Source organism: Ziziphus jujuba, chromosome 10 (genome assembly GCF_031755915.1).
Source record: "Ziziphus jujuba cultivar Dongzao chromosome 10, ASM3175591v1".
NCBI classification, from domain to species: Eukaryota; Viridiplantae; Streptophyta; class Magnoliopsida; order Rosales; family Rhamnaceae; genus Ziziphus; species Ziziphus jujuba.
In genome coordinates, this window is record NC_083388.1 from 28,288,487 (window position 1) to 28,305,105 (window position 16,619).

Genomic DNA, 16,619 nt, shown 5'->3' on the forward strand with positions numbered 1-16,619 from the left:
ATATTCCCTTATTTCAAATACATCCCTACCTTTTTTAAAATTTCATAAAACCACCTATTTTTTAATTAATATTTCATAAAACCATTCTAAATTTATATAATATCCAAAATACCCTTAATGATTTATTGACAAATTTTTAAGACGTTTGAATAAAATATAAATAAAAATTCAAATGACAGTTGAATGGCCAACGGTTATAAAATGCAATATAAATGCAGGATTACTAGTTTTTTATTGTACATAATTTATCAAAAATTTGATGAATTTTTCTTACAATCTTCAAGAAGTTAACACATTACACAACCGGCTCAAATGAACAGAAGCCTAGATTAATGCTAATCATCCTGGTCAACCACACTGCTTAATGCAACAAGTTCAACCATTACCCAATAATACATTTAGCACAACAATTTGCTAGCAACCACTACCAAATGTAAGTCATCTTTCCAATTTACCCACTTATTATAAATTTGTTGGTGTATTTGAAATATTTGATATTTGGGAATATGTGTGGGATTAAATGAAATGGGTATCTATGAAATTAACTCTCTTTTTATTTTATTTTATGTGTATCTCTAAATTTTTTTTATCATAACCCTGATGCTTTGAAATCATCATTAACCTTCATTTTTTGTATTTATCAAAACCTACCAAATGGTTAAATTTCACACGCCAAGACTAACAATCAAAGCCTTTAACTAATAAAATATCAATTTTGCCCTTTATCGATGTAGTTGACTTAGGTTTAAAACCATCATTTACCTCCTTCAAAGCTTAAAGATAATTCTCTTTTTTTTTATTGGGGTTTAATTTTCTTACTTAATTCCAAATTATATGAGATACAAAAAAATTCACATTATTAATTAATTAATAGCTTTTTAAAATATTAAATGACTATTATTGGACTTATTTTGTTTTTTAATTTGACTTAATTTCTTTTCCCCAAATATAAAATTATATTATATTTATCTAAATAAGTAACTGCAAAAGTTTGAAAGCTCCAAAATTTTATGAATAGCTTTAATTAAGGCAAAACTTAGAAGACGTAGAGGTGTAATTTACCCTTTTAAAATTTAAAAAATAGCTTGTCTAAGGGAAAGTAATCATGTTCTTTATTTTCAATTTCTAGGGAACCTTTCCTGTTATCCAACTTGAATGTAATTGTTTTTTCTTCTCAATTTATTCCACTTGTGGCCAAGCTTAGTTTATGTAGATGAAAATGAAATACTGATATATATATATATATATATATATATATCTAATAGAAATACTAATATGATAAAAAGGATATTATTAAGCAATTTATATAAAAATAATATTAGAAATAGCAAATAAATATATTAAAATGTATACAAAATAGCATGTATCAAAATTTTATTAATTAATATATTATTATAACATAATTATTGATAAGTAAATATAAAAATAAAAGTAATAATAACGTAATCAAATACAGCACCTAATTTGAGTAGAAAACGATATTAGTTGGTTTCTCAATTAACATCGAACGCATGGGATATCACTCTTGCTTTTAAGTCTTAACACAAAGTCTTGTAGGAATGTTATTTCCTTTTCTCTCCCTGCCCCTCTCTCTCTCTCTCTCTCTCTCTCTCTCTCTCTATATATATATATATATATATATATATATGGATACATACAATTAAGTTATTAATTTATTTAGTAACCGTTGAAGCAAAGAATTCAGCTCGTAGGGGCCCCTACGACAATTACCCATTTCATTTTGAAAACAATTGGTCCTTCTATCACTCGTTAATTTTTTATTTTTTTTACATCTATGTATTTCTATTTTATATTAACTATATCGTACAAAAAGTAAATTATATATGTAAAAAACATATATTTTAGCGAAATATATATATATATATATATATATATATATATTTATTTATTTAACACATATTAAAAATAAATTAAATTTTATTGTTTAGTGATGTGAATTATAAATTACTACTACCAATTTAATTTTTTTTATTTACTATGTTTAGTCTTCATTTGATTTTTAATCTATCTTTGTGTATATTTTTTTTCCCAAATTTTACATGATTAATTGTATATTCTAATTCTAAATAATTAACTTTACTGAAAATAATATATAATTGTAGAATTATTTTATTTTTTAAGTATAAAATTAATTTATCTAGAAGGTCAATTATATACATTTTTTTTAAAAATAATTAGCATATACTATTATTATTATTATTATTATTATTATTATTATTTATTTTTTCTCATATAATAGGGATGGGGGATACGAATTTTTTATAAGTTGGGCAGTGGAAAAATGCGGGGAAAATTTTTTTGCTGTCAAAGCCTTATTATATATTTTGAGGAGCCAAAACATGTCTGTCCCTTCATATTTACTGTCAAAGCCTTATTATATATTTTGAGGAGCCAAAACATGTCTATCCCTTCATGTACAACAGAACAAGAGGCAAGTGTCACACCTATTTGTAGGAGTTACGGATCCAAATTTTGACAAATTTTATTTGATTTTTGATATAAGTTCTACATGTTGAACTATGTGTGAAAGGATAACAGAGACAGCCAGATGATAGTGGGCTGAACAGCTTGTAAACTTCTTGTTAATGGTCCATAGTTCCCTAAAGTCTAGATCAATGATTCTTACCAGGAACTTATTTTTCATTTATCAAAAAAAAAAAAAAAAAACTAAAAATAGAGGCAAGTGAGATACGATACAGAAATTTCAACCCAAAGTCTTCATTTTCGAATTACAGCACCTTCTAACTCTCCCTCGTCAAACACCATATCCCAACCAAAGCAAACAATCAAACACCATTGTATGTATGTTGTTGCTGTTGATCAAGAAGTGAAAAAAAAAAAAAAAAAAGCGAAAACCAAAGAAAGAAAGAAAGAAAGAAACGGCTTTCAGATTCTAGAAACAAAATGGTCACTGATTCTGTGAAGTTGGAGCTTTGCTGTTGCAGGATTTGCCATTGCTTCTGGGCAGTGCGAAGTACTGGCTGTTGGTGCCGCTGCCATACATCAAACTCAGAGGAAGCCGATGTTGATGGTCGTTTGGTCGGCTCGCAAGAAATAGCAGACTGTGGAGTTATCATCCAAGTCTTTTCACCAACGAAGCTTGTGCTACATAATGCGGAGATCTTTTGGAGGGTCTGTGAAGAAGATAGGACCCATGCAGATTCTGACCCAATACCTCTTGGTGGCTTTGCGGTTCATTCAGTTCCTCACTCACAAATTCAAGAATTGTTTAAGGATGACAATCTTTCTTTCTGTGCACAAGGTTAGCCACAATCTCCATATACTCAACATAATGAAGGCATCCAAGATGGCCATTTATGGGAGGCGTAATTCTAACTTTTTAAATGTTTGGTTGTGATCATAGAGAGAATCTGCTCTTGAAGTTCATCGAAACCAAATTCCCCCAGTAATATTTAACATGTGTTTGAATTGCCCTTGCATGATCTGAGAGGAGGCAGTATTGCAATTGCATCTGCCACCCTGATGCGATATCTCCATACGGACACACAAGATTTCCATTTCCAGGACCACATTTGGGCTAACAATCTCCTATATGCTGTGGAGATAAGAATGGAACGTGAGACCTCTTCTGGAATCTCAGGGCTTTGACACCCAGTTCTTCCCCTGACGCACTAACAGTTGCAGGCTTGACTTTCTTGATGGCTTTTGATCAGCATTATGAAGTTGAATCCGAAATGAGGGCGAATGTGGTTCTTAATGGAGCAGTGTCAACTGCTACGCTGTGCAATGGATTTCAAATGCTATTCATCAAGCGGAAGCCCTACCTGCTCAATCTACTCAAAAACAGATCTTTCATTCACGTTGTACTATGTGAGTTAGATTGATATTCTGCATGTTTTCGTCCTTGGGGCTTCTGCTTTTATTTGACATTTTCGCTTTCTCTGTATTTGGTTAGTTTTTGCTTTCCTTTACTTTCGGCTTGTAGCAATTTTATTTATTTATTTATGATTTTTTTTTGGGGGTTTTTTAGCGATGCATAAATAATGTAAATTTCAGTTTTATATGTTAATAAATGTGCATATTATACTTATGTGATGTCTGGGTAGTGGTAAAGTTAGTGGAAATTTAAAATTTTTTTAGAAAGTGAAATTTTCTTCTGTTTGGATAATTTAAAAAAAAAAAAATTTGTGAATCCTATAATTTTTAAAAAAAGAAATTTGTAGATCCTAATAAAAAATAAATATCGTAATGTGGAAAACTGACAGGAAAAATAAATTCTACTAAAAAAGTGTCATTCTAAAATTTCCTAAGAAATTAATATTTATTTTTTTAAATACAATTTTATTCTTTAATTTTATTGTATCAATTTTTTTAATTACTTATAAGTTTTATTTTCCTCTATAATTAGCCAAACACTATAAAAAGAATCCCAAAAAAATTCATTTTCAGAAAACTAAATTTTGAGTCCTTCAATACTTTTCTTTTTACCAAACACCCCATTAAGGTTTTCAAACTCTGACCAAGTCCAAAACGCCTTTTTTTCTTTTCTTTTTTCTTTTTTCTTTTTTTAACTTAGCCCAAAAGGCTCATGGAGGTAAAATTACACTGAATATAACATTGAAAATAATTGACATAAATTGGCCAATCAAATTCAAGCATTTTTTTTTTTTTTTCTCCCTACATCACACTGTAATTCGTTAATGAGAACACATGCCATATTATTTGCTGGTGAAAACACCATGTTGCGCCTAAAAGGTTACTCACAAGAAAATAAGTTTCAGTTTGTTAAAGAAAATACCAAAGATAGCTATGTTTCTACATAATATATATCCATTCTACTACTAATGAAACAGTCTAAAAACGAAAATGGGGTTATGCAAGTCAATGAAACAATCGTCAGCTTCCAGTGATTGTAAAAATATCGCTTCTCGTGGCTCCTCGCTCACTCCACTCTGTGTAGCGTACTCCAATGCCATCTCATAGTCTACCTGCAAAATTTAAACTACAAAATTGATAACTTTGTCCCAACAGTCCCTACCCTTAATTTGTTTCTACTTTCTAGAGGTTTGCAACTAGTTATTTCACAATACAAAGTTCAACACCTGTTCAACATGCTGGGCAAGCTTTTCCCGGAGTGTTTCTTTTGTAATCAAACGAGCTGATACTTTCCCAAGCAGTTCAGTATCCTCATTGTCATACCGTTTCTTTTTTGATGAATGCAACTGCGACATTTCCTTTAAAACATCATATATAGCACCTGTAGCATCTGGGATGTACCTGCCAATTGATAGACAATTACACACTCCGCTACGAAAGAAAGGAAAAGCCATTGTTCTGTATATTCAAAATAGAGGGAAGATGAGTGATCCAAATTTACTTGCTTAGATTTCGTTTTCTCTCCTGCTGCTCACGAGCCTGCATTTTCTTCACTATTTTGGTTTTTAGCTGGATACAGCACTGCTGAATCGCTGACTGGAGAGCTAATATTGTTAGTTTATCAATTCTACATTTTCCCAATGATGGTTACAATTTAAATGGAACCACCTACCTTCACAGCTGAGGCTATTTCGGTTATATCATCTCCAATATATTCCTTCCCGGTCCCTTTAAAGGGGATTTTTGTGCTCACAATGCTCACAAAGACACCAATTTTATCTTGAGTCTGGTTGATTTTGTAACTATTCCAACTAAAAAATTATGTTTTACCAATGTCAGTAAGATCTGAAGTTTGTGTAGTAGTCTGTATCATCACAAAATTTATTAACATTAATGTATAGCTTTGAAAACTGCCCCCAAAATAAAACAGTTACAAAAGAAATAATTGCACTTTTACATACTTGATTCTCTTAAGGGCAGTCCTAGTCACAACATCAGCACCTTGCTCAAAAAGAAGAGGTATCCGATTTGCAAATCGGAAAATGTTCAGACCCTACAAGATTAAAGGTTATGGCCTCTGGGTAGTAACTTATTCCTTGTGTAACAACTTAGGAACAAAATACTACATAACAAGCAATATAAGCAGAAAATCACCTACCTGCTTCACATCTTTACCACCCACGCTGACACCAGCTTCCACGATGAAGGGGTGGCCTTCAAAAACTTGAGCACTGTAATTTAATGGTAGTAAAAGAAACACACATGCATGAAGCATAAGTCAGCTCATATATTATAGAACTACTATGAAGAGGGGAAAAAATAGGGGAAAATAACAAAATAACAAGATTTGAATCTCTACCTGCCCGAATAAGTAGCAACCATGTCTGGATGCAGCTCTTTTATAATCCCTAGGCGAAGATTGTACTCCCCTGCAGGACTAAGACACTGGAAAGAGTTTCTAAGTATCAAGCCAAACACATGAGGTAATAAAAACAGAAAGGAAGATGAGGAAATTATCAAAACTAATAAAACTTGTAAACGAGACAGTTAAACAGAAAGGAAAATAATTAAAGGACAAAAGAAGCTTACATCACCACTTGGATCATCAAACTTGGCTTGACGAAATAACTGATGGACACGAACAATTTGCTGAGAAGTTAAAGATTTAACTGCCATTTTGGGGTTGAAGTCAGGACCCATTTCTCCTAAAGATGAAGAAAGCAACAAATTATGAATCAATCAACTTGAGCAACTAAAGAGTAGCACTCCAATGTTAGAAATAGATCAGCACCATTTTAAAGGTCAAAATTATCATACACCAAGCACTTTACTAATCACAATGTAACAGGGCTTCCTTACAAACCAGACAGCATGAAGTTACATAAGCCCATCCCAAGTAATACTTATTAATTTAAACAAAGCATTTTGGAAATCATTTATCGCTATAAGGCTTAGGCAAACATCTCACTTTAGCTACAGATTATAGCATGTATCAAGCTTTTGCATTCAATGTTAAACATCATACTATTCATGGAGTTGCATTTCCTTGCATTGTTAAAATTGGATACCATAAAGTGGCTGTTCTTGATTATCACAGAATCATAGTAAAAATGACCTTTAAGAAGTGCACACTCCAATAGTGTTGACACACAAAAGTGTTGCAAATGCTTACCAATTAATCGTTCTGCATATGATTTTCCTATATTTACAAATTCATGCTGAAGAAACTGCAAAAGGCTCTGTTTTGACGTTTCTGTTATAAGGCGTTTGATCAGTAGTAAGTCAACAGAAGATGGATGGTGTTTTGTCTCAAGAGGAACTGGAGGCATTACATCTGTTCTCCTTGCAAACCTTATAGTTACATTTTTACTGCATATAAAGGAAATACAACAAGCATAGAATTATATCAGCACATCATCTGTCTGTACATGCTTGTGTGCATATGAGAGAGAGAGAGAGAGAGAGCATACTCAGATGCATCTGATACAAACTTAAAAAGAAATTGGGCATAAGGGGTGATAACAGCCATCTGTCGCATGTAATGCAATATCTTGGACTGCAAGATACAGTATGCCCTACCTGTTAAAAATAAGCACAACCAAACTATCTCGAAATGCATTGGCTAAAGCAAAAGGTATCGTATTTGTCTGTAAGAACATACACGGTACGTAGTCCAATTGCCTTCAATTACAACTTGAATTTCAGCCCCATGCCACCTTTCCTTATTATCCCGTTTTTCATGTGCATGAATATGAGGAATGTTCCTGAAAACTTGAAAGATGCATCATTATGAGCATGAATAAGAGTATAACTTCATAATTACCACACATTCATGATAACCTTAGAACCTCATAAAAGAATACACACACACACACACACACACACATGTATATACATATATATAGAAACACACATTCATGCATGTAAAACTTCTTTGTTATCATACCTATGAATATCAATATCCAGCCTGCAGAATGAAATGTAGCTTTGGCCCTTCATTGATGATGAGATCTCCATAGGAAGGCCGGTACTCATCTTAGACCAAATTAATGCCTGCATAACTATATGTGTCATCGAGTTGTGCCCAATACCTAAAAGATTAAGCAAATAAACCTAGAGAGTAAATTATGCAACAGTTATGAGGCTCTTCTTGGCAGTATCTCAATATCATATGTGAGAAGGCTTAACTAACATAGAACATGAACATACAATATAGATTTTTCCTTGACAATATATATTATTTTTTCTAGAAATTGGTCAGTCTCAATGAAATAGAAGAGTTAGCACCATCAACTTCGTATTTTTCATTACCTATTTGTCTATAAGTTTTGACACGACAAGCTATTTCTAACAGCTTCTATATTCGCATATCTACACATCTATAGATAAAATTTTCTTTTGCTAAGCTCTTTTTTGTTTGTCTACCCTTCAGAAGGGGAAAGAAAATGCATTGCAATAATAGTGTAGCCAGTTTGTGCATCTTTTGACAATCACAGTTATAAAAGATAAAACACCATGCATATGCTGAAGATAATTTCCAGTATTACCATCTTAGCACCAAGTCCAAACTTCCCACGTGTCTGCTTCAAGCCATATTTTGTGCCAGACAGAACTGCATGAATGCTTACGTGAGACTAAGAAAGATTCATATACTTATTTATGCACAAAGGCCATTTTTTAGCGACATGTACAAACAAGTTTGATTACATCAGACACGTAAAGAAATTTAGTTAAGACGGAGTAGCTTCAAAACCTCTTCCAAACATATTCGGGATGTCATCGTGTGGCATTCCTCTTCCATTATCCTGCAACCAATAATAACACAAAAGTTCTCACCTATGATGGATCAAGGAAATACACAAAATATGTAAAGATGTATATGAAGCAGGTTAGAACATGGATAGTAAATCATACCTTACACGTCACCCTATAAAATGAAGCCTCACCTCGACCCTTTATGACCTTAGTACCTTGAGGCTCTTTGACTTTCTTTCCAAGGGCAGCATTCTTTGCTTGTATTTCATGAGCGCGGGCTTCTTTTGCTAATCGTTTCTGCAAGTGCAACAGAATAATTCTATGAGAACCTTATGCATGTAGAAAATTATTTAAAGTTATTATCAGAAACTATTCTTCACATTTTATTTCTATTACCTCAAATTAAATAAACTCAGTTATTTTGAAAGCAACTGAAAGAGTCATGTCAATAACAATAAATAGGGACCAATAATGATCTGAGACAACCCATACACCTCAAGTCAAACCACTTCAACATAAGTTACAACATATAAAGACTACCTTGCTGTAACTTTAAAGATATTTTTATATTCTATTTTAGTAGTCATAACAAGAAAAATTACTTAACAAAGAATTCAGATAAGAACAATTCTTACCTCCCTGGCCTTAGCCGTCTCATAATCATCATATAGTTTCTCATCAACACGTTCACGGTCAACAAGACCAATCATTGAATTAAACTTGCTTTTGCCAATCTCTTCACTACAATAGGTGAGGATACCAACAAACATATAAGATAAAAATATACAAACTACAGAGTGAGATCGATACCCAATTACCAAGTAAAAAACAAACTTCTTTCCATTATCATTTATCTTTGATAGTACAAATTGCGGTTCAAGCATTTGCAAGAGTTCATGCATTGAATTTTTGCCCCATTAGAATATGCTACAGGATAGAAATTTGCACTTACATTGTTATTTCTACAACAGGAAGTTCAGAGATGGACTCCGCAGAATCAAGGGAATTCTCGACAAGTTCCCTTACAGTAGTATAAAGGCATTTTCCTGGCTGAGAATTCACAAATACATAGAAAACAACAAAAACTGAATAACTCTTCTGGGTGCTTTTTAACTTCCAACTTAATATGCAAATCCATCAGCTCAACTGTGCTCATGCTCAAAATTTTTTATGAGTAGCTTCGAATTTTTAATGGTTTTAATGTTTCATTGAGATATTTGGTTCAAGTTGCAGCACAATATAAAACCAATTTAGACAGAAATAAATAACGTATCAAATTCAAAATTCGTAATCGGAATCATAGCCCTACCACATATTTTATTAATCAAATCTTTTCAATTACAAATTTAAAACCGAATCCTATCAATAACCAAATATATATATATATATATATAGAAATGAAATGTGAAGAGAGAAGTAAGTTTAATTACATTATCAAATCCAGCAATGTTCTTATTCTCTGCAAAGAACTCAGCCGGAGATTCTGCAAAGTTCAGAACAAATAAACTGCTTAGAAAGTAAATAAAACATGGCGATTCACACAATGAATAAATTACAGAGAAAGTAAAAATGAAGACATATATAATTAGTGAGGAAACAGACTCTGCTTAAGAGCGCTTTCCTTTTCCTTGCGCTTTCTGGGTGTCTTAGATTTCTTGGCCTCCGTTGGGATTTCATCGCTGCTCAAATCCTCCATTTCCAACAATTGTAAGCAGCGGCTCTGGAGCTCAGACTTTGAGCTTGAGACACGAAAACCTTGTTGCCGGCGGCTATTGCTACGCCACACCGGCCCAGGCAAACTTTTTCTCAATCGTCTTCTTCTAAACGGACGGCCCAGCCAATCTGAGATTGAGTAAAAGAAGAGGAGGTCCCTTTTTGGCAAATTTGGGCCTGAACCTGGGTAAAGTACAAAAATCACGTTTATGCCACATGATCCACATGTCTGTTACTCACATGATCCATCTACAAGTCCGTTCGGCCCAATCTTTCTAAGTGATGCACCACTAACATGGTTGGGCCATCTTTTATTTATTTATAATTTATCATTATTGTTATTGTTTATAAAACCTGGTAGCTTTGCATATACCAAAAATATAGTTTCGTAATATAGTTTTTAATTTCTATTTTTATTTTATTTTTTACCTAATTATGTGTTATTTTATTTATCTACAATGTTAGTTAAAGATAGTTATCGCTTATTAGACATTTTAAACTATTAAAAATTTAAAAGAATTAAAAATTTTCAAATTGTGTGTAATTCTGTGTTTATACTTTTTTTTTTTTATTTTATAACTAATTTAAATGTTTGAGAAACACTAATCATTATTAACTAATATTTGATATAAATAATTATATACCATTAAAATAAGAAAAAAACTAATGGTGTCACTAAACAATACTTAACGTACATGCAGTTCAAATTTTAGAAAAAAGACGAAGGGTAAAGCCTCTCACAACTTGCAATTGCAAATAAATAAATAAATAATGATGGGCATTTTTGGCCAGAGGAGAGAGAGAGAGAGAGAGAGAGAAATGTGGAAAAGACGAGAAGAGGATGAGAACCGATTGAAAGGAATCTCGTTTAAAAACAACCTTAACGATAGTGATTATTTCAATGGCATCTAGCACTAGCAGGCACGTTGTTTACGAAAACCCAAAATAAAAAATAAAATAATCACATAAAGACGGTTCAAGATTTTTATCGTTTGAACTTTCTTCCACAATTATATGTACCCTTCTTACCAGCAATTGTATGCAATAATTTAAACAAATATAAACGACAAACAGAAAATAAAATACAAAAAATGTGGGGACTGATGAACAAATGGACCACGATCCAATCAACGTTATAGCAAATCCAATATTTTTTTTCACATCAATTTTGATGCAAACATGGATATGAACGATCCACATCCTAATCTTACTCTTAAATTATGCCGCAGGTAATGACATGTCATATGGGAAAAGATTTGATGCCAAATTACGTGGAAACCGGAAAGCAGTTTTGTAGGGTGGTTCACCCGTGTGGCATGTGGCCTGGACTTGACCCTTTTTTTTTTTTTTTTTTTTTTTTTTGGGGTAAAAGCAGTAGAGTGCAGTACCTTTTTTATGGGAATAGGAGAGCAGTACTTTTTGTTTTTTTGTTTTTTTTTTCACTTTTTCACTTTTTATATATAATTTATCCAAATCCTCGTCCTCCATGACTTCAAAGCACTGTGGCATAGAAGAGCATGCCTTGCTGCACATATTTGTCATCTTTTGGCTGCCGTGCCAGTATGCACGTCACGTGATGGGATTTGACAGCCCTGCTTGGACCACCCTAATGCAAAGCATTTTTTGCATGTGTCAACCAGTCAAAATTAATCTCTACTGGGAGAGGGCACATCACGAGTCTATTCAATCCTTTTGTTTTTCTACCCTTGAGATGCTTTCTTGCAAAATGTGTAAAATACAGGGAGTGTTCAGCTATTTTGGGGTAATGGAGACAGTTAAATAGCAGGAAGTTAATAGTAATAATGATAAAATCATGTGAAACGTTTGATTTTGAAGGAACTTTTTGTTTTTCTTTTTGGTTTCATTTGTAGACCACAAAATTAATAACATTTTCCAATGGAAGCAAAGAATATGGTTTTGTTCTTATATCCTTATATCTAGGTCCACATCATCACAGAATCAATCAATTTCTTCTTTAATTCACCAACAAAGATAAAAATAAAAATAAAATATAAAAAAATCAATTTCTTCTTTAGTTAATTTGTACCTCGGCGGACTGGATATAGATATTTTCAATTAACCTCTAGTTTCGAGTTCTAGGTGTGGCCAATCGTATCGTTTTCAATTCCACCAATGATAATCAGGAAACTTTGAATAAAACCTAAAATTTGCTATGTCAAATTTTCTTCTAGGGAAAAAGAACCTTCAACATATCCGTTTCTTTTCTTTTTTTTAGGATTAAAATATTCTCCTAACGAAATGTGACATTTCTGTACGTGTGTATATATATATAGTCTGTTTATGGTGCGAATCATAATATTGGTGACAGTTTTTTATAGTATTGGTGACAATTTTCTAAAAAACCATCGTTAATATTATGAAAAACCATCACTAATATTGCGGTTCTCATGCAGACCATCCTCACCATAGAATTTCCATATATATATATATACTATTTTGGTTACTTGTCAGATCATGTTGTAATGGAATATCAAAGATAGAAAGATAATTCCAGTTTCCTATTTATTATGTAAGAATTGGATTTTTTTTTTTTCTTTATGGTTGGCACAAGTAGTTAACCAAATTAGCTTATATCAGTTTTCTTGTATAATTCAACTAATTAATAAGATGGTTTGTGCATAATATAATTTTTTTTTTCTAGAAAAATGTTTGTGCGTACGAAGATGAATTAATGGGATTGATTAATCATCATCTTTTTAAATGAAAAGCTCGGCTCTAATTAGATTTAAAATGCAAGGACTAGGAAGTCAGGGTCACATGGCAAAACTTTGCAATTTTTTGTTCAAATTTTCACTTTCAACTCAAATTTGTCATCTTTGTTCAGCTTTTTTTTTTTTAATCTTTTTTTGCATAGTACGTAGAATTTTCACTAATATATCCATTTGACATAAACGTTTTAAACATTTCCCACATCTACTATTGAATTTTAATTCAATAAAATTTTCATTTGTATATATATAAAAAATTAAATTAAACTTCTTATCGATTGACAAATAAGTTAGGATAATTACATTTTAATACTTTTGACTTTTAAAGTTTTCTAATTTTGATTTCTAACATTTCAATTCATTTTCAATATTTTATTTTGGCTTTTAATAAAATTTAGCAATTTTCTTGTGAATCATATTGAATTATATCAAATTTTGAGTTAAAAAAATACTAAAATATAAAATTTCAAAAATATATTTAAAAATTTATATTTTTTGTATTTTTTAATTTAAAATTTGATACAATTTAATACTAATAAAGTAATTTATACCGATTTTATTTTAATAAAAAGTATTAAAATACAAAAATTTTATTTTTTTAATATTTTACATTTTATTTTTTTTTAAATTAATATAGTTTAAACCATTCACAAAAAATGGTCTCTAAATTTTATAGTAGAAAATCAAATTATAACCAATTAAAGAATTGAAAGCCTAATTACTAAGTTAAAAAAAGTAAGGACCCAAATTATAAAATCTAAAAATTAAAAGTACAAAAGTGTAATGGGCAAATTTTATTTATACCTCTTCAGTTTTTTCATTTGTTTTACTTTGATCCCACATTTTTACAAGATCATTATTTACCTCTTTTTAGTGTTCTACATATATCAAAAGAGAATCATTTGGCAAATTTTATAAATTTTTATTAGTTAATTTTAACAGTTAAATAAAATTATATTTTGCAGTACTATTCAATCATAAAATATTAATTTTTAATTTTTTATATATTTAATTATTAAAATTAATTGATAAAAATACAAAAACTAATAGATGAACCTATTTTTGTAGATATAGAAAATACAAAAACTAACTGATGAACCTATTTTAATAGATATAGAAAATTAAAAGAAAGTTAATGATGAATTTTAAAAAGCATAAGGTCTAAGTGATACTATGCAAAACCTAAAGAGTATAAATAAAATTTGTCCAAGTATAATTTAACTCAAATAAATTCCTATTGTCCTTGTACTGAGGTTTCATCCACGCATGATCGATAGCTAGGGATTAAATTACTAAGGTCGCACTAAACTTTTTAATTATTTATATACACATTGTAAGGGATCTATTACTATAAATCAAGCAACTCAGCGAAATGAGTCAACTCATTTTTTATATCTACAAATTTAAAAATTGAAATTAAAATTTTGTTAAATTCCATTATTCTTTCAAATAATCTCATATTGTATAATTGGGTGGTGCAGAATTTCAGCTTGATGCATATAACATTAAAAAAGAACCATCTTTTTTTAATAATAAAAAAAAAAAACTCATTTCACAACCATAAAAAACAAAAAATCATTCGAACGGATTAATATGCTTATTTCGAGATGAATATGATATACTATTCCGCCTTATCCACTTTGTTTTCCTTTTTCATCAAATTACACTGCAGTGGCTTCAGGGGGACAACTTAATTGGTGATGACTGCCACCCTTTCGATTGTGAAATAGTCTGGGTTCAACGCAGGATCATGATTAAAAAAAATCACTGCAGGCATATGAGTTTTAAATTTCCTCGTGTTTTTTAATTTTAAAACGTTTTTCACTTAACTCTCCCTCCTAAATTAAAATTATTACAATATTGTGGTGTGCCTTTATTCAATACCATATGCTATACATGTCCTAACTGTTTATATAAATGATTTGACATATATATAAATTAAAAATTATTTAAATATACATAAATATAGTATATTTATATTTATATATATTATATTATTTAATTAATAGAAGAAAGCTAATGTGCCAATGTACTCAGGATTTACTTTCCCATATAAATTTTTAAGTTTTAAATAACATTAATTAATAATTATCACTTCTTTTTTTTTTCCCTACAACATCAACAGATGGTTCTATAATTCTATAAAGATTATCATCAATGACATATGACAATATTTGAAAATTAAACTTCTCGTGCAAAAGATGTTTGTTAGAGAATTTATTTATATAATATATAAATACTTATGCGAAGTTGGATTTCCAGATTCGGTAATTAACGTTGAAAAAGAAGATGTAAAGAAACGTGCATTGATTTATTTTTGTTCGCTTACATACGTAGTTGAAATTGGAAGAAGATAAATAATATATTTCCCCACGTGAATTCGGCGAAGATAATAAATTGTACTATGTCACATGTCCTCCAGTTAAACTTCAAATAATCGGTGGAATCTCATCAGTCATATTTTTTGACATCCCTACCGTCCATTAATCCATGCGACCCGTCGGTTCCAATCCACTTGCTATTTTACCTCTGACAAAATATATACTTAGATCTTTTACGCAAGTCCGTGGATCTCAATAATTAAGGATAGAGGTGCATGTAAAAAGTCTAAAAGTCACTTTTAGATATATATATATATATATATATATAGAGAGAGAGAGAGAGAGAGAGAGATGCAAAGGACTATAATAATTTAATTTAAAATAATGGAATTTGTTTGATTGGATGTGATTAGCTTTTCCTAGGCACGACTCGTTGCTAAGTACTGCATCTCCAAGACTTCAACGTTGTATTAAGATTCAAAACGGAAGATTAATAATCCAATGGTTCATTGATAAAATACTTATCAAGAACTAAAGCTAATAACTTACTTTTTACTTATCAGATTAAATTATTCTTTATTTTTCCTTTTCTCTCTTTTTACAATTTTTTTAATTTATTTTTAATATCTAATCTAATGTTTCTACTTGACATTTGATAACAATAAAATCTAATTTTTCACAAGAAAAGAAAAGACTAATTTCTTTTCCACTTGATAATATTTTATTACAAAGCAACTTATGTCAATATATAGTCAACAAATTTAATATCAACGACTGACTAATTGTTGGAATGTCGCAATCATTAGCATTGCAAACCGAATTAAAATTATAGATATTAAAAAATTAATGCTCATCTAAAATTGCAACCAAAAATGTATAAAAGACATAAATTAACAAAGATTAAAATATAACTACAGCTTTCTAATCTAACCTGCTTAATGTATACACACTAATTAATGGCAAAACCACCCTTTCCCTTTACAAAGAGTTTAGTATATTTAAACCTTTACCCCAAAAAAAATTTAGCAATCAAATTCGTCATCTTCAAATTATATTTATATATATCATTAAACCATCCAACATTTCCCTTTAAATTTTTCACGTGCAAAAACAGCTAGATTTTTTTCCAAATTGTACAGTTCCTAGTTTTCCAATATTTTAATTTTCTCAAATGAAAAATGCAAAAGATACAGGAGTCGTGTTCTTATCTTTCCTGTCCTGCTATATAAGGAAAGCCAAGTGA

The 16,619-nt window shown here is 30.7% G+C and overlaps 1 protein-coding gene across 1 annotated transcript; it reads right to left on the reverse strand.

The window, feature by feature from the left end:
• Positions 1 to 4,679: 4,679 nt before the first annotated feature.
• Positions 4,680 to 10,460, reverse strand: LOC107412649 (DNA topoisomerase 6 subunit B). The gene is made up of 19 exons (XM_016020462.4): positions 10,216 to 10,460; positions 10,044 to 10,096; positions 9,566 to 9,663; positions 9,249 to 9,354; positions 8,773 to 8,910; positions 8,612 to 8,663; positions 8,406 to 8,470; positions 7,805 to 7,911; positions 7,520 to 7,622; positions 7,329 to 7,414; positions 7,031 to 7,227; positions 6,448 to 6,563; positions 6,218 to 6,303; positions 6,017 to 6,089; positions 5,820 to 5,911; positions 5,531 to 5,669; positions 5,360 to 5,454; positions 5,085 to 5,259; positions 4,680 to 4,970 (listed from the first exon to the last, which is right to left on the reverse strand). Exons 1-19 carry the CDS (start codon positions 10,307 to 10,309, stop codon positions 4,824 to 4,826), a joined length of 2,022 nt encoding a protein of 673 aa, XP_015875948.1. The 5' UTR covers positions 10,310 to 10,460; the 3' UTR covers positions 4,680 to 4,823.
• Between the last annotated feature and the right edge of the window lie 6,159 nt (positions 10,461 to 16,619).

Excerpts from the sequence above, each read along its gene's own strand:
- LOC107412649 (XM_016020462.4), bottom strand. The coding sequence starts at position 10,309 with ATGGAGGATTTGAGCAGCGATGAAATCCCAACGGAGGCCAAGAAATCT. Across the intron at positions 9,664-10,043 it reads ACATTGCTGGATTTGATAAT|CCAGGAAAATGCCTTTATAC; the intron begins GTAATTAAACTT and ends GTGAATTCTCAG. Across the intron at positions 6,564-7,030 it reads ATATGCAGAACGATTAATTG|GAGAAATGGGTCCTGACTTC; the intron begins GTAAGCATTTGC and ends CTTCATCTTTAG.